The sequence below is a fragment of the Cyprinodon tularosa genome, unplaced genomic scaffold, assembly GCF_016077235.1.
Source record: "Cyprinodon tularosa strain WSP-4 unplaced genomic scaffold, ASM1607723v1 ctg87, whole genome shotgun sequence".
Taxonomy (NCBI): domain Eukaryota; kingdom Metazoa; phylum Chordata; class Actinopteri; order Cyprinodontiformes; family Cyprinodontidae; genus Cyprinodon; species Cyprinodon tularosa.
Window position 1 is genome coordinate 2,170,371 of NW_024039640.1, and position 18,336 is coordinate 2,188,706.

Sequence of the window (18,336 nt, forward strand, 5' to 3'; positions counted from 1 at the left end):
TCGCAGCCATGGAGGCAGACATCTTTGCGCTACGGCAGCGCAGAGCCAACAAACTAGCGATTGCGAGATCGCCCATTACGCTCCAAAGTAACTACGGCAAGTTGAGAGAGATGAACTGAGACGGTACTGAACAATAGATGGCAGTATTAAAATTATCTATGTAAACAAACCTCATAACTTGAGAAGGTAGGTGATGCGGACGTCGTGGAAGACATTTTGTCCCGTAACGCTCGCCGTACTGTTGGGGGGGAGATGTTCATGTTGCTGCGGTCTGCAGTCTGGACGTTAGATGTCGCTGAAAATTACACACTGTAGCTTTAAAGCATCCTTTTTTAAAGGATCTTTCTTAACCTTTGACTCATAATCATTAAAATTAACAGAAATAAAAGCTTAAATATTTAATAATCTGATTTTATGCAACAATCTCTCTTTTTTTTTTTCTTTTTTTTTTTAGATATCCCTGTTTTGTATATAGAGTGCAGCAGTGGGACTGGTGTGTTGGTAGTGAGCGACAGTGGCAGCTTCTCTGAGGGTCTAAATGGGTTCGAGCATTGAACTGAGGGAGCTATGACGCATCATTTGCTCTGATGTTTTTATAATGCACAAAAAAACATTACAATCGTTAAAAGTAATTTAATTATTATTCTTTAAATTAAATTAAGTCCTTAATTGGCATTAAATGTGCTTTAAAATGCCTTGACTAAAACAACAACAACAACGATTATAAGAACTGCTTCCAGTTGTTCGTAAAGGAATATGTTCGGAAAAAAAGCTCAAGGCCGAGAAAAAGGTAGAGAATAGTAAAAGGCAAATTTCAACAAGAGTGTCTGGAAAATGAGGAATTCTGGATTATATATATATATATATGTATATATATATATATATATATATATATGTATATGTATATATATATATGTATATGTGTATATATGTATATGTGTATATATGTATATGTGTATATATGTATATGTGTATATATATATATGTGTATATATATATATATGTGTGTGTATATATATATATGTATATATATATGTATATATGTGTATATATATATGAGAGTCATAGGTACTTGTTGGTTGCATTAGAATAATTTCTAAGAGCATTAAAAGAGCAATAAAAGCATTAAATTAGAGTTACTCATTCCTCTATAAACCCTGTAAGCGTGGAGGCTGTGGGGGTCGAACCTGATATTTGCAACATTCTCAGAGCACTAGCACACTGCTCTAAACCCACTAGGTCAACATCAAAATTAAACAAATTAAGAATAATGTATAGAGTATAATGTACTATTTAAACTGTTACCATCAATTCATTTTATTTTGTGTTTTCTTGATTTGTGAATTCCTTAGCGACATCTGGTGAAGTAGATGTCAGGTTACTAACAAGTAAATTAATAATAATGTAGAATAACTTCTAAATAATTTGTTCAATTACTAGAGGTGAGTATTGGCATGAGTGTTGCGATTCGATACATGTCGCGATACTTGGGTCACGATACGATATTATCACGATATTGCAGTATCACTATATATTGCCATATTTTCCCCAGCTATCAAAATCACATGATGAGATAAAACAGCAAGTGTTGTATATTTTCATCAGAAAATATTGATTAGGTATTATTATCCATGTTGTTTGGGGTTTTCTTCCACTGTGACTGCCTCAAATACAGATTTGGTGCAGCATGCACAGTTAAAGGGCTCCACAGCGCTTTCTGCCAGAGTGGTGGTGCAGAGGTAGTCCATTTTCCTATCAATGTTTTATGTAACCATTTTTTTTTTAAATCGATACTAAGAAGTGAAAGGTCGATATTATATTGGGCAGCCGAATATCACGATATATCGCCAAAACGATTATTTCCCACACCCCTATCAATTACGTGCCTAAAAGGATTTTTACTTGTGTAGAAATTAAGCAAAACATCAATGAAAAAATTTAAATATAAGATAACAATTATGACAAGTAAGGACATATTTATTATGGAAACTGCAATGGTTGCAACACATGATTATTCGCCCTATCTGATATTTTCTTGTTAAATCAGTTGAGAAAGCCCACAGTGAATATTATGATGGATATAAAAATACTTTCTTATTACAGGACAAATTTATCAAATTTGCGATGATGCCAAAAATGGCAGAAAATACATATGAATACTTTGAAAAAGGATTTTGATTACTTTTACAGAACAGTAGTTTAGAGCTGGACAGTCTCACCACATGATATTTTGACATTTTATAGAAATTAATTTTCTTTTGACGATTTTCTGATGTGGTTTGTGAAGAAAATACAATTTCCTTCCCAAAATATTTTCTTCATACAATTTGTGAAGAAAATAACACAATAACCAAAGAACATTACCTTTGATCAAAAATATTAATGAACATTTTCCTTGAGGTGCTTGGATTTTTCCATTAGTATCTGTAGCACTCCTAAACCTCCCTGCTGCCTCCACTGGTGAGGGATGTGGAAAAACTAACCGGTATTGGCTGTACTAGTGTTTGCCTTTAAAGTAGGATTTATTCTGGCTTTTTAAATGTTTATCTTCATTTACAGGAAAGATTCCAGCCTTTCCGTACGAGTATGGCTCCTTTGGTGAGTCGAGTGCTGATGTGCTTCCTTGAATCTCTCAGTGGTTATTTAAATGACGTTTTTTCTTCTTCTACCAGCGGACAACGGCAGCACGCTGAGCTCCGAGGCCATCACTGACAGCGCCACATCAACCGACAACAACTACGGATACCTGGGTAGGAGCTCAAACGGAGCCCGGCGCTCCGCCTTTAGCTCATCAGTCACCCTGTAAGGCCGCCTTGTGGCCAGTGGTCCGCTTCTCTGCAACCATTCTGTCTTTGCTCATCAGGAAAGGAGCCTTTCAAACGCCGACCGTTCCTCGGTCACCATCACGGCGTAGCCGTCCGCATCGGTGACACCCTGCCACACAGTCCCCCTCCCTAATCAGACCCCAGATTTAGTCCCAACCAATCAGCACTGTGCTAATCACACACAAATATGGTTAAAATTTCAGAGATGGGCCCAGATTTTAATGACGTGATGCAACCCTGATGAACTATTAAATGATTGAGAGTAGCACTGCAAATCATTTTTAAAATTTTATGAGGCTTTTGGGCATTAGTGCTTCCATTTTCCTTTCGCATAAAAATGGCGTCTTTCCAATCTGCGTAACAGTCTCTCCTTCCCCCATCAGAGCGATCACTGGACAGCATTGCACGGAGCAGGCAGGAGTCGTTAAGCTCTGTGGAGGAGGATGACTACGACACGCTGGACGACATCGACTCCGACAAAAACATCGTCCGCACAAAGGTACGCCTCAAAATCGCGGCTTTTCTCTGATCCATTTAAACCTCCACACTGATGATGCTTAATCTGAAGGATCAACAGGAAGTAATAGTGCCAGGTGGTGGCAGCATAATGCTGTGGGGGATGCCGTTCTCAGCTGGCCAGAGGTGATGGGAAGATAGAACGATTTGGATGGAAGCATATTTACAGCCCAGATGTAGAATTGAATGGATGTTGACAGAGGCTATGAATTAAATCTAAATGAGGAAAATTAGAGCGGTAAAAATGAACTAAAAAGCATGATTAAGATTTTAATTTGATTTTCCTAGGCACTAATCAAAGGACTGTGTTTTCATGACCTTTAAAGCCTGCATGTCAAAATTTTATCGTGTTACTGTAGCCATTACTTTACTGGCATGCATGGATCTACGCGTTAGCAGCAATTCTATTTGCTTCTGAGAAAGTCGTTTTGTTTTGTTCTTATTAACCTCTCAAAACCCACCAGGTCGCCAACGAGTTTTAAAGCGTTTACATCTAATAACTCAGAATGCATGAAAATTACACTGGTATAATGTTTATCAATATAGACATGTTAGACATAGTTGGAAAGCTTAGATTCTCCACAATTCAACCACCGAGTTAATTTTATGGACACAGTGAGCACCAAAGCACAATTAACACAGATATAGCAGCATGTCAAAATGTAAACACGACAAAGCAACAACAACAAGCAAGCATGTCTTAACAGGGTTTCCGTGGGTCATCATTAAAAGTAATTCAATTATAATTTTTTTTAATTAATTAAAATTAGATTAAATGTGATTATTGTGGTATTTAAAAGGGTTTTTTTTTTAAGTTTATAAAAACAATTTTCGCAGATATATTATATCGCAATATATTTCTAATAGCATTAAAAAGCATTATATTAGACTTACTCATTCCTTTATAAATTCTGCTTTATTACTACTGTTCAAAAATTACCTATTATTTTTGAGAATAAAAAAATAAGCTGTGTTTTACTCACGCAATTTCCGTATTTATATATATATATATATATATATATATATATATATATATATATATATATATAAAGATGGTGTTAGCTTTCAAACAATGTATTACACATGTAATTTGGTTCCTCAGTTATTTGCTTTTCCATTCGGGTATTCAAAATAGGCGAGGATTTCCCAAAATGAGGTGGATGTTACAGTAAGAGGTTAAAGGTCATAGCTTCATGTGAAAACTATAAATTTATCAATGATAAGACACCCAGAGAAATCTAGAGTCCTGAAGAATAAAAGCATTAACTTTACCAATAAGGAAAATACATTTTGAGCAAAGAGGCTCAGAAAAAAAAACGTGGAGGTTGGTGCTTTCCTTCTGGACAGATGTGTTAAATGTTTGCTAATGCTAACCATTAGCCTGGGCGGACCCGGCTATTAGCTGAGTGAAGTTGGCCCCCCCACCTTCTTCAAATCAGAGAAAATTTGTGTCAAAAGTTTGTGCTGGTTTGTGCAGCAAAAATTTTTGTTTGTGCCTTTTTCGTTTTAAAGATATAAAGAAATATTTCTAGAGGTCATCAAAGGTCAACCAGCCCCCCCACCTTCTTCAGATCAGACGAAATGGGTGTCAATTAACTCAGCTCCGTTTGTACTGGTTTGTGCAGCAAAATTTTTTATTTTTGCTGCTTTGGATTTGAAGATATTAATGAAAATGTTTACACAAACGGAGCTAAGTTAATTGGCACCCATTTCGTCTGATTTGAAGAAGGTGGGGGGGGGTTGACCTTTCGATGACCTCTAGAAATATTTCTTTATATCTTTAAAACGATAGCGGCACAAACGAAAATTTTTGCTGCACAAACCAGCACTAACGTAGAACAAATGTTTGAAACTAATTTTGTCTGATTTGAAGGAGGTGGGGGCCAAAAAAAGAGCGAGTGCACCACCTGCTGACTGGGAGGAGTTAAACTTGTAGCCATCACCTTTTTGACCAAAACGGATCACCTTTGATTTTTAAAAAATTGCGATTATATTGCAGATGTCATTATTCTTAGCTCTGCTGTTGATTCATTTTACAGAAGTACCTGTGTGTGGCTGACCTGGCTCGCAAAGACAAGAGGGTTCTCAGCAAGAAGTACCAAATCTACTTCTGGTGAGTCCGCTGCTCAGTGGCTAGAGAGGAGTTAAACCCTTGGCATTTAGATACATCTATGTACCTTTGGACATTTTAACCTCTTGCACCCTAAGGGGGTATAAATAAATTTCTGCCTGACAAAAACACACAAAAGTAAATAACTTATAGCCTCAAAGCTATTAGATTTAAGAAGAAACTTTTGGTACGTCTGTAAAGGTAAGATGTCATAGAATGGTTTTCTGGTGTCAGCACCATTGTAGCTTTTACCCTGCCTGAAATATTAGGGACAAAATACAAAATATTTTGCATTTTTTGAACCTCGCCAAAATTTTCTTTGAAATAAACATTGCAAAACACTACCAAAATCTTATTTATAGCACAAAAAAGTAGTACAGACTTTCAAATCTAAATGTTGTGTAAAAATATACCAAATTTGGACTCAATCAGATGAATCATATTTATTTTAGAATGGTATTAGTGAGAAATTTCTTAGGCGGAGGGGCCATTTTGGCTCATTTATCCATAAATGTCACCAAACTTTGCCAAATATGTTTTTTACATCAATATTGAGGGTTTGGTAAGATTACGAGGTCACGTAGCAGCTGGACCCACCGGTGGGTCCGTAGGGTTCTAGGGGTTAAGATCCCTCATATATTTCTTGTTGCAGCTCATTGAATAACCTGGAATATTTTAGTCTTTATGAACAAAAAAAACGAGGTCCTCTTATGAATGATGAATTTGGTGTAGATTTAAGAAGGAAAATGTATAAACTGACATTTGTGGCATGTTTTATGGCCTGGTTTATGTGACTTCTGCTAAAATAGTCATAGTATAATCAAATGTAGAGATTAATTATAATTATCTTGTTCTAACTGCGGTTCTCTCCTCAGGAACATCGCCACCATAGCTGTGTTCTACGCGCTCCCTGTCATCCAGCTGGTCATCACCTATCAGACGGTACGTTGACGAGGAACAAGCGGCCGCTAAAGCGGCGCACTGTCCGACATCCTTCCAAACATTCACCACGCTTCTCTGGTCCTCAGGTCGTCAACGTGACAGGAAATCAAGACATCTGCTACTATAACTTCCTGTGCGCCCACCCCCTGGGTGCTCTGAGGTGCGTTTCCTTCGGTGTAGCTTTCAGTGCGCTAACCATAACTGACCTGGCTGTTGTCTGCGCAGTGCGTTCAACAATATCCTCAGTAACCTTGGCTACGTGTTGCTGGGGCTCCTGTTCCTCTTCATCGTCCTAAAGAGAGACGTCGCACACAAACGGGCGCTGGATCGCAACAACCTCAACGCGCTGGTGAGACCATGTTCCACAGAAGGAGCCACGCTTGCTGATGCTCTAAGCTACATGATGCAGCATCCTGTAATCTTTCCTCTGCAGGAGTGCGGCATTCCGAAGCATTTCGGGGTTTACTACGCCATGGGAACCGCGCTGATGATGGAGGGCTTGCTCAGTGCGTGCTACCATGTCTGTCCAAACTACACCAACTTCCAGTTTGGTAGGAATTGCGTCCAATGTTTTTTGTAACCAGGAAGTAGACCCATTTCTAGTATTTTCTATGAACTCTGCGTTGTGGTTTCCTCCCCTCCCAGACACCTCCTTCATGTACATGATCGCAGGGCTGTGCATGTTGAAGCTGTATCAGAAGAGACACCCCGACATCAACGCCAGTGCCTACACCGCCTACGCCTGCTTGGCGGCGGTCATCTTTTTCTCCGTCCTGGGGGTGGTACGCTCACACACGCAGGCGCACCTCGCAGCAGCCGTGTTGGAGCTGTTGGTAATCGTGCTTCAGGATGCTGCTTCTCTGTTTTGGTTTTGCAGGTTTTTGGGAAAGGAAACATGGTGTTCTGGATCGTTTTCTCTGTCATCCACATCCTGGCCACCCTGTTCCTCAGCACACAGCTCTACTACATGGGCCGATGGCGGCTCGGTACGGTCACAACACTAAACACCACAGTTTATATCAGATGGTCAACCATAAGCAGTTTAAGTAGTTTACGTCTTTCTGAAAGTTAATCCCTGGTCTCACACCTCTGATTAAATGCTACAGGCGTTGAAGATGTTCTCTAAGGATATTAAAATGTTCTGTTTTCATTTATGATTTGGTTCCTTTTATAATAGATTGAGATCACAGAATTTGTTTATTTTATGTTTTTTCTCTTGCAAGAAGCTGAACCTCAGTTTCATTGAAGTCTTCAACAGTCTAACAGGTTGAGTTCCTGAATTGCACCTCTCTTTGCTTAATGCTACGTTCACACCGCAAGCAGCAGAAGCAGCTAGTTTACATGCAAAGTCAATGGTTGACACGCATCTCGGCGCAGCGAAAGGTTCTGCAGTGCATCATGAGCTATGTGCTCCAGAAGCAGCAGCTGGTGTTGCTGGAAAAATTGAACTTTAGCTGCTCAACGCGCTACATCAACCAATCAGAGAAGCTGATCTGGGAGCTGGCAGGGAGACAGACACATCGCTGCTGATGCAGAGCGCTATCATCTCTCCTCTGAAACAGTTTATTTATCCCTAAATAAACATAAAATGTCGAAACCTGCCAGTAAAATATGTTCGCCTTTATTATCCTGGTGCCTGCAGTTTGGATTACGTACGGAAAAAAAACGCTGTCATCCACTTCCTGCCGCCGCAAGTAGTAACGGAAAATGCTAAAGCGAAGAGGCGACTGGGCCGGAGGCTGTCGTTGAACGGGATTCCTAATGACAGCGCACCGCCGGTGTACACGGGTCTGAGCGCCTCCAACAGCGAAATAATATGTAGGCAGGATCGTGATCTTGATGAATTGACATCACAGAAGTTTTCAGGTGGGCTTTCTAACTTATTAAAACTAGTTTTTACAGCAAATAGAGCTGCCAATGTAACAGGCAGAAAGCTCGACCCAACACGCATCAGAGCCACTTTTCAACCACGCATCTGGAGCAGCAGATGCTTCAGCTGCGCGTCAGAACTAAACCTGTACAAGCATAAAAAATGAAGCAGTTAGCGTGTTTCTGCTGCCTCTGCTTGAGGTCTTAATGTAGCATAAGAACAGCCCCCACAGCATTATGCTGCCACCACCAGGCTTCACAGTGAGGATTTTATATTCAGAATGATCTGCTTTGACGGTGCTACTCGCTGTGTCATGCTTTTGGCAAACTACAGGTTTATGTCTTTCTAATTTGGATTCTTTCATTAAAGCCAGACTAAGACTTGTACAGCTAATAGAAGGTGACCGATTCTCACGCCTTTGGTTCTCTGATCCTTCACCAGAGATACCTTTGGGCTCCTTAAATGCCTTATGATACATTTACTGCTTGATGTATGACTTTACTTCTCTGCTGCTGTGTGAAGCTTAGAGGAGCAGCAAGGAGCATGTGCAGATCTCACAAAAAAATGCCATTATAAACATGGAGATACGTTCTCTGAACTGTAAAAGGGTTCAGATTATTTAAGTTAATATTTAAAGCCCAGTATTTGATCAAATATGTGTTAATTTGGGGTAAAGAGACCAAATCAGTTCATCTGGAGGTTTGATTAGTTGGGACTGATCAGGGGGAGCAGGTTGTCAAAGCTAATTTTATTCACTGTTTCAGTTCCTCTATTTCTTTTTTAACAAACTATAAATATCGTTGGGGATTTTTACCTCAAATATGTTGCCTTTTTATTGATTGGTTCTCTTACCTGTTTGTGTTTATTAGACTCTGGTGTCCTGCGCCGCATCGTTTATGTGCTCTACACTGACTGCATCAGACAGTGCAGTGGACCCATGTACATCGTGAGTAAAGACCATTTTACAACCTTGTAATGAAACACTTTTACCATTTTATGGTTTTCCTAAATAGAGATATAATTAGAGAGAGACACTTCGGCAGGCTGATTTTATAGGCTGGTACACGCTTTTTATTTTTCTTATTTTATGTCATTGACATCAGCAAGTGCATGCATGCATTCATTACCTCTCGGTTCCACTGGACATGCAGCAGCTGGGCAGCGGCTTCTTTCAACGGTAGTCTGTGCGGTTGGATCATTTCAGGATCACATCACAGCACTCTAGATGAAGCAGCATAATGTTCATTTTACCGATTCTACCAGCAGCTCTTCATTTAATCACGGGATGTTTTTTTTTTTTTCCATCTAGGGTTTCAGTCAAATTGATTCAAAGTTTTCTATGTAAGGAAAACCAGTTGATTGCATCGACTTATTGACTCGAAGGCAATCCCTCACACTAAGCATGCTTGTAGCGACAGTGGAGAGGAAAAACTCCCTTTTAACAGGAAGAAACCTCCAGCAGAACCAGGCTCAGTGTGAGCGGCCATCAACTGAGGCCGACTGGGGTTCAAGGAGACAGAAGCAGACGTACAGAAAGCATAGATACAAAAGACAACTGGAAACCCAGGCAGCCCTGTCTTTCCAGGATGGAGTCACAGCCAAACAGGAACAGACCAGAGGAAGTTACTATGAGAAAAAGCAGAGAGAACATAATGTTAGAGACTGAACTAACAAATTCTTCAGAGTGGGAGAATAGAGATAAAATGAAGCAGAATGATGAACTAGGGGTCCCTATGTCCTCCAGCAGCACAGATGGGAAGTAACGAAATACAAATACTTCGTTACTGTACTCAAGTAGATTTTTCTGATATTTTTACTTTACTTTACTACTTATTTTTATGGCGACTTTTTACTTCGACTCCTTACATTTTTACACAAATATCTGTACTTTCTACTCCTTACATTTAAAAAAAAAAAAAAAAAAAAAAAAAAAAAAAAAAAAAAAAAAAAAAAAAAAAAATTTAAAAAAATTGGCTCGTTACTTTAGTTTTGAATCATTTCAATGGAGTTACCGTTATTATTTTTCACGTCATCAATACCAAATTCAATCTAATTGGATGGGAATCTACGTTGCATTTGACGCACCACTACAAGATGAATCGACAGATTCGGCGGTATTCATTCGTGGCAAATCATTGCAGCTTGGTGGCGGTGGCGTTAGCATAGTAGCATGGACGACGGGATGATTGAAAATGAACACAACGGAGATCTAGTCCTATTGGCAGACATCCATTTAAAATGTAGGCAACGGCATGAAAAAAGTGCTTTTTACTTTATACTTTAAGTAAATTTACAAGCCTGTACTTTGTTACTTTTACTTGAGTAAAGAAGTTTAATCAGTACTTCCACTTTTACCAGAGTATTTTTTAACACAAGTATCTGTACTTTTACTCAAGTACGGAAAGTGAGTACTTTTGCCATCTCTGTCCAGCAGTCTAAGCCTATAGCAGCATAACTGTAGAGATAGCTCAGGATAATCTAAGCTTCTCTAACTATAAGCTTTATCAAAAAGGAAAGTTTTAATCCTACCGTTAAAAGTAGACAGTGTCGACTGGATCTTCTTTGCTTTTCATCAACTGACTTCCTGCCTGAACGATTCGCTTTGCTCCAAATCAACGTGGATTTGAAGTGGAGAAATAGAACAGCTGCGTATTTTATAGAAGTTTTGAGTGAAACCACTCTGACTTTGCTACAATCAGCCCTGCAGAGCCGCACTGCTTCCGCTTCCAGGGAAACCGAGGGGTCGGTTCATTCATGCACATGCATCTTTGTTTCTATTGAGCTTTTTATTATGTTGCTTTTCTCATGTAAATAAAAAAAATAAAAATACCGCTACAAAAACTGGCTACCAAAAAGTTGGCAGCACATATCTGGGATCAGTCAGACTGATGTCTAAATAATTGGTATCAGCCCTAAAAAAAAACTGCATCTATTGATCTTCTAACTAGAAGAATAAAGTTTTAGATGTGAGTTTTAAATGCAAGCTTTCTCTTCCAGGACCGTATGGTGCTGCTTGTAATGGGTAATATAGTCAACTGGTCTCTGTGAGTAAACACACTGTCTGAGGTTTGTTCAGAGCTGCAGTCTGGAGCTTCACCTCTAACGGCCGTTTCCTGTCTGCAGCGCCGCCTACGGGCTCATAGAGAGACCCAACGACTTCGCCTCCTACCTGCTGGCCATCGCCATCTGCAACCTGCTGCTTTACTTTGCCTTCTACATCATCATGAAGGTGAGTGTTTTGGATATCGGCACCATGGTACGCCATGTTTGAACACATTTGGTCACTGTTGTCTTTGTTTCAGCTGCGGAGCGGCGAGAGAATCAAATGTCTGCCGTTGGTGTGTATTCTCTTCACGGCGGTGGTCTGGGGGTTTGCGCTCTACTTCTTCTTCCAGGGACTCAGCACCTGGCAGGTCAGCAGCTCAGAGCGCATGCTCACACATGGATTAGAACAACACTGAATGGGGAATTCATTCCTACGATTCGGATTTAAAACGCCTAAACATTTATCACACAAGAGAAAGATCTCAGGCATTTATCTATTACCTTCTTTTGTACCAAATGTTAAACTTTGTTCTAGAAACAATCATGGGGAAACTGACAGTTGGTCAGTAGTTGGGTTTCATTACAAATGTGAGCAAGACTCCACATTCTGCTAATTTCAAAAATAATAATTTTAGCAATTGCTGTACTTCCATTAGAAAATAATCTATTTTAAATTGCACATACGTGTGTTCATGCGATAACTGTTTGTCCTGTGTGTCTCTGTGTTGCCCTGCGATGGACTGGCAACCTGTCCAGGGTGTACCCCGCCTCTCGCCCATTGACTGCTGGAGATAGGCACCAGCACCCCTCGCGACCCAAATTGGGACATGCGTGTAAGATAATGGATGGATGTTTCAGCCACGCTGTAATGCCTAACACTACCTGATCTGTACCATCATCTCCTTTGCGCATGTGCAAGCAGATATCCATCCAGGTTGCAATAAATAATGTAATTATGGTACCAAAAGTACTTATTTATATCCTTAAATCACTAAAGAATGCTATTACACATCTACAAAATTTGGGAGACAAATTTTATGCTTTTTACATTTTCACCATTAAACTGCTCAGAGCAAAATATGATTAAACCGTTTATCTTTATTTTAGTTGTTTCGTTCTTTAGATTATGCACTGTATACCATGTTAACATGAAAGGAAAACAAACAATAAAACCCAAAAAGGCTAGATTTATGTTTAAATACAAAGCCGAAAAATGTTAGCTCCCAATTTCCGGATTTATTTTTTTACATTCGTTTTTTAAGGAAATACATTATTAATTCAACACATTATATTTAAGCACACTTACTAATTTTACATTTTTGCATTCCCACGCGCGCGGCTACCGTACTTGTAGCCTCGTGAGACCATCCTGATCTCGTGAGCTTTCAAGATTTCACTCGCTAATCAGTCTGGAGACTCTGTTGAAGAAAATTTGGAGCCGTTCACCAAACGAACGTCCAATCAGCGTTGGCTTTGAGGCGGGTTGAGGTGTGACGCAACGAGAAGCGCGACAGTTCAGTCTAAAGAACATGGCGGCTTCAGTCGACGAAACTAGCGTTAGCGTGGCTATCAAGCAAGTTTTATCGGAATTACAGAGTATTTCTTCACTGAAAGAAGAGCAAAACACTGCTCTGGAGGCTTTTCTCATAGGAAAAGATGTTTTTGCTCTTCTCCCGACTGGTTTCGGCAAGAGTTTGATCTATCAATTGGCTCCTCTTCGTCGTCGCTCTGTTACGTCATATGCTTCGTTGATCTGATTGGTTTATTTGGCCCGTCTATCACCAACATAGGCCAATCAGCTAACCAGTATTTTCGCCCCTTCCCAAAATTACTTCAACGGAAGGTTTCCAGATGGATATGCGGAGCAAATCTATCTGGCGGAGTCAGGTTATTGTATACCATGTTAATAGGAAAACAAACAATAAAACTCAAAAAGGCTAGATTAATGTTTAAATACAAAGCCGAAAAACGTTAGCTCCCAGAAGTAGGATCCAATTTCCGGTGAGGATCGGGCACAGACGAATTATAAAACAGAAAGGATTTTTATACATTTGTTTTTTAAGGGAATACCTTCTTAATTCAGCACATTATATTTAGCACATTTACTAATTTTCTGAGGGGAAAAGGTAATTTAGCTCTTTTTATAGAGTAAAATTTTAGAGAGTAAAATTAAAGGGTGACCTGGATATATATCTGGTTGCACGTGTGTAATTGAGCTGATTGTACGGATCGGGTAGTGACTGTGCTCACTGTTATCAACATCGCTCACTAATGTCTCCATCGCAGAGTTTCGATCAAATAATTCAATTTCAAAATTGTAATGTTACCATTTACCGTAATTTTCGGACTATTAGCCACACCTGAATATAAGCCGCAGAAGCTAAATTGCATGATTTGTACATATACAAGCAGCACCGGACTATAATGCGCAGGTTTTTTATGTTTAATGTCCGTCTTTCTCGCTGTCGTTATGTCTCGTACCACCTCGCGGTAGAAGTCTGCTTCCGGAGGACCTCGGCATTCCTGCGCGCGCGGCTACCGTACTTGTGTGTCGAAGCAAATGTGACGTCAACATGGTGGATGGTAAAATCCATAGATTTAGGTATTACCCTAGTGGCCGTTAGCTGTGAAAGTCCATAGATAAGCCGCATTGTTATATAAGCCGCAAGGTCGGAAAACGGGGGGAAAAGTCACGGTGTAGGTACCAGATTGACTCGGGCTGCCAGATTGACTCGGGGGGCCTGCGCCTTTTGATGACGTCACAATACATAATTGTTTTAACGTTTGCACAATTGCGCAAAACATTTTGATTGGTCTGGACAGCTTACCAAAGTAATTATAGCGGAGTGTAGGTTTTATTCAAAAGCGGGATTGCGGTTTGTAAACGGACAATTTTACGAAGAAATTCTCCATGGTCCCTGCGCCTTCCGATGACGTCACCGAATTCGCCATGGGCCTTGCGGTCTGCGGTCCGCGGTCTGCATTTGTAACGAGTTGCCATATTATGACATCATCAAAAGGCGCAGGACCCCGAGTCAATCTGGCAGCCCGAGTCAATCTGGTACCTACACCGGCTTATAGTCTGAAAATTACGGTAGTAGATTTTTTTTTTTTTTTTTTTTTTACAATTTGTGAAAGTTCATGGCTGATGGAATCGTACCTACTGGTAAAGAGGTTATGCTAGTATAGAAGAAGGGAGGGAATTTTGTTCCATTATTGTTGGAAGTAAAGAACAGGTTTTGTTAATGGAAATAAAAAAAAGGGTATTTTTTAATCTGTGCTTTTCTTAATTATTTCCACTTTTTTTTTACTGGTTTTTATATGAACATTTTCTTATTTCAGATTTTTATTTTTGGAGTTTTTGCAGTTTTCAATTGCTTTACAGATCACATTCTCTTCACTTTAGGCCCACAACAAACACTCCAGAGGAAAGAAGAGAAAATAGTTATTAAAACTCAATTTGAAAAAAATAAAATCTGAGGAAACCACAAAGATACTCTCAAAATAATTTTTTTTTTTTAACTAAGACATTTTTCAAAGTTTCATTTCTGTTTTTTTTTTTTTCTTCCAATTTTCATTTGGTAAAAGGTAAATGGCATGTACTTATATATTCAAGTTAGGAGGCTTGACCAAAGCGCTTTACACTACATTCATTCACCCATTCACGCACACACTGATGGTGGCTAGCTACATTGTAGCCACAGCTGTCCTGGGGCTTACTGACAGAAGCGAGGCTGCCGTACACTGGCGCCACCGGGCCCTCTGACCACCATCAGTAGACAATGCAGGTGAAGTTTCTTGCCCAAGGACACAACGACAATGAAAGTCGGAGTGTGGGCTTGAACCGTCAATCCTTCGATTTCAGGGCGTCCTCCTACATCAAAACATGTTCTTTGCTTTTAACAATAATGGAACAATATTCCCTGTAAAGACTAGAAGGCTGATTGGGGTTCTGAAACGGTTTATTTTAGCTGCAGCTGTTTAAGCCGCTCCCGTGTCTCACCTGGACTAAGAAGAACCAGATCCGGACTGTAGCTCAGGAGATTGAAGTCCTTTTTTCAGATGAAAATAAGGTTTAAATCTACATTTAAATCAGGGTCACAGAGTCTGACAGTAAAGTAGAAGAGACGGGAGCTATGTTGCTTGAATTGGTTCTGATCCGTTGCTTTTCCTGTTATCTAGAAGATCTTCCATTAATCTTTTTTAATTAACCAAAGTAAAAGCTTGAAATCTTTCTTATGGTTTTTTAGTCATTTATCAAAGTGTTCCTTTTTTAATTAAATTTCTGGTGATATTCTGATTCCTTCAGATGGAAACGTTATGAATTTCTAAGCACCTTCTTTTTTCCAGAAAACTCCAGCTGAGTCTCGAGAGCATAACCGAGACTGCATCCTGTTGTCTTTCTTTGACGACCACGACATCTGGCACTTCCTGTCCTCCATCGCCATGTTCGGGTCCTTCCTGGTAGGTGTCATCAGAGCGATCTATCCGTGTGAAGCTGATGCAGAACTGGCCACATGTCGGACTCTCTCCTCTCTGCCCTCATAGGTCCTGCTGACCATGGACGACGACCTCGACACTATTCAGAGAGACAAGATCTACGTCTTCTAAACCCGTTGGGTTTTCTTTGAGGAGCTCGGCTCATCCTCTCTGCCTTATCACCTGTTTCCTCTGTAGAAGCACAGCCAGTAGCCTGTTCAGCTAGCAGGCCTCTGCCTCTCAGAGCCACCCCCTCGCCCCCACCTGGGAGGACACACATGTGCCATTTCAGAGCTGAATCGTCGATCGATGCTGAAGTGTTTCATCCTCCTTCCGCCATCGTGGATGTTACTGTTGCTCTCCATGTTTAAGTCCTGCTGCTGCTGATGATGAAGACAACAATGCAAACACTGAACTCTTGTCTCCATTCTTTTTCTACGGTTCTGAATATGGATGAGCCTGCAGGAAAAGATGCGTTTTGGATGCTGTGATGCCGGCGAATGCGTTTACAAACGTTTGTAACCCATCCAATCTGCCAGTGGCCTTCTGTGTTCTAATCATGTCAGTCATACTGCTCTCTGATTGGTCAGCTCCTCTAACTATCCATCCCTGATGATTGTATTTAATATCTGACTGCCCTCGTGTGCGACTGAGGAGCTGGTTTGTTTTTTTGCACTGTTCTGTATGAAAACTAGATCCTACCGTCCGACTTTAAGGAGTGGGTACTAAATAAACGGTTGTTTTTCAGAAATATGGCTCCTTTCTTCTTAAAAATTCTTCCTCTTGAAATAGACTCACCTTGACCTCAAAGATACAGTAGTAGACATTCAAAAGTTCCCCACTTTCCTTGATGGGTCCTTGGCTGGTCCCCTACAGTTAAGTGGGCTTCCATTCGCCGGTTTGACTGGGAAGGGTCATTTTGAAAGGCTGCTACTGCAAGTAGGAGAGTGATTTAAAATCTTTCCAAAATGTTCTACAGAGTCTGCGGCAGGCAAGCTGTCAGATCTGATCATGAAACAAACATTTCAGTTTCTCCACTTATCTTTGAATCTTTCCCTGGACTAGGCCGTTCTAACGCCTCATTGTGTTTTTATCTAAATAATTTAATTACATCTATATGGAAGAAAAGGTCTCATTGGAATCTGCCTTTTTTTGAGCACCGAATTTTAAACACTGATATTTTTTTTTTTTTTTTTTTTATTGAATTCCTTGCACTCAATTATTATCTGGTAAAAATTGAGCTGCAAAAAAATTCGGCTGCAAAAGTGTTGACCTTTTGGTGAACTCAAGCCAGAGCAATCTACACTCGATAGAATCAAGCAGCTTCTAGCCAATGAAATTAGCTCATTTGGTCACGTGACACAACGGCTATGATCTACTGAGCCATTCACAGCTAGTACAACACCCAGGCGGCAAACATTTTTTTCTTCATTTCGGCCAGAGGCAACATGGCGGCGGCAAACAGACAGGGGTGCCGCACTAGCTGTGATCGGCTCAGTTGTTTCACCCTGTCTGATAAGAGGAAAAACTCTTATGGCTGTCTGTTAGTAGCTAACTGACGTTTTGTAATTCTCTGTTTAACCAAATAAAAAATTCCTTATTCAGCCGGGAACAACGCTGAGCGCAGCCGTTGTCACGTGACGAAATGAGCTAATTTGATTGGCTAGTAGATTGCTTTGGCTTGAATTCATTAAAAGGTCAACACTTTTGCCACTGATTTTTTTTCTGGTGAATTTTTACCAGATAAAAATTGTATGGAAGCCCGTTTCCGCCCCTCTGTAAAAAATAAAATAATATCTCAATATGATGAGATAGTAACTCAATATAATGATACTATCTCATTATATTGAGTTACTATCTCATTAAAATTAGATAATTTTTTTACAGAGTGGTGGAAACGGGCTTCCATAAAATTGAGTGTAAGGAATTCAATGTCTAAAAAAATTCAGTGTTTATTTTATTATTATTTTTTTTAACACTGTCCTGTCTGGCGATGTGGCAATAAGAATAAGTGTCTTGATGCCAAAAAGAGCCCAACAGATTTTACTTTCACAAGTGGAGCAGTACGGCAATTGCCATATTGCTCCACTTGTTTCATGCATATAAATTGCTTTATTATAATTATGCAGCGAGTTTTACAGTTTATATGGACACTGCAATGTAAATAGAGCAGAAAAACAGAAGAAGAAAAGGAAAAAAGATGAAAGAAAGAAGAGATGGAAAGGAGATAATGACAAAACATTTTCAATCTGCTTTATCACCTGTAACGAGATGGAAAAAAAGAACAGAACAACCAAAAGACACGGTACAAGATATACAATAAAGCAACACCTTGAAACTATTGCTAAAGCAATATCCCCAAGTCTGACATGTACTCCGTGTCAACTGAAGACACGAATGTGGGGGTCTCTGAAAAAATTCAGTGTTTAAAATTTGGTGTTTAAAAAAAAAGGCAGATTCCAATGAGACTGTTTTTCTTCCATATATCTACAGGTGCTGGTCATAAAATTAGAATATCATGAAAAAGTAGATTGATTTCAGTAATTCCA

General features: G+C 39.8%; 1 protein-coding gene across 4 annotated transcripts in view; it reads left to right on the forward strand.

The window, feature by feature from the left end:
* Window positions 1-16,538, forward strand: part of sidt2 (SID1 transmembrane family, member 2) — a 35,004-nt gene extending 18,466 nt beyond the window's left edge. For 2 of the 4 annotated variants that reach the window (XM_038273372.1, XM_038273371.1), the window contains 17 exons: window positions 2,560-2,598; window positions 2,673-2,750; window positions 2,864-2,926; window positions 3,209-3,324; window positions 5,381-5,454; window positions 6,327-6,393; window positions 6,480-6,553; window positions 6,619-6,742; window positions 6,827-6,944; window positions 7,039-7,175; window positions 7,271-7,379; window positions 9,133-9,209; window positions 11,261-11,307; window positions 11,387-11,492; window positions 11,566-11,676; window positions 15,659-15,772; window positions 15,857-16,538. In XM_038273372.1, coding sequence (XP_038129300.1) covers window positions 2,560-2,598; window positions 2,673-2,750; window positions 2,864-2,926; window positions 3,209-3,324; window positions 5,381-5,454; window positions 6,327-6,393; window positions 6,480-6,553; window positions 6,619-6,742; window positions 6,827-6,944; window positions 7,039-7,175; window positions 7,271-7,379; window positions 9,133-9,209; window positions 11,261-11,307; window positions 11,387-11,492; window positions 11,566-11,676; window positions 15,659-15,772; window positions 15,857-15,919 — 1,517 coding nt within the window. In that variant the 3' untranslated portion in view covers window positions 15,920-16,538. The remainder of the gene's footprint in view (window positions 1-2,559; window positions 2,599-2,672; window positions 2,751-2,863; window positions 2,927-3,208; window positions 3,325-5,380; window positions 5,455-6,326; window positions 6,394-6,479; window positions 6,554-6,618; window positions 6,743-6,826; window positions 6,945-7,038; window positions 7,176-7,270; window positions 7,380-9,132; window positions 9,210-11,260; window positions 11,308-11,386; window positions 11,493-11,565; window positions 11,677-15,658; window positions 15,773-15,856) is intronic. The other 2 variants (XM_038273374.1, XM_038273373.1) reach the window with 1 other exon arrangement.
* The last annotated feature ends 1,798 nt before the right edge of the window (window positions 16,539-18,336 follow it).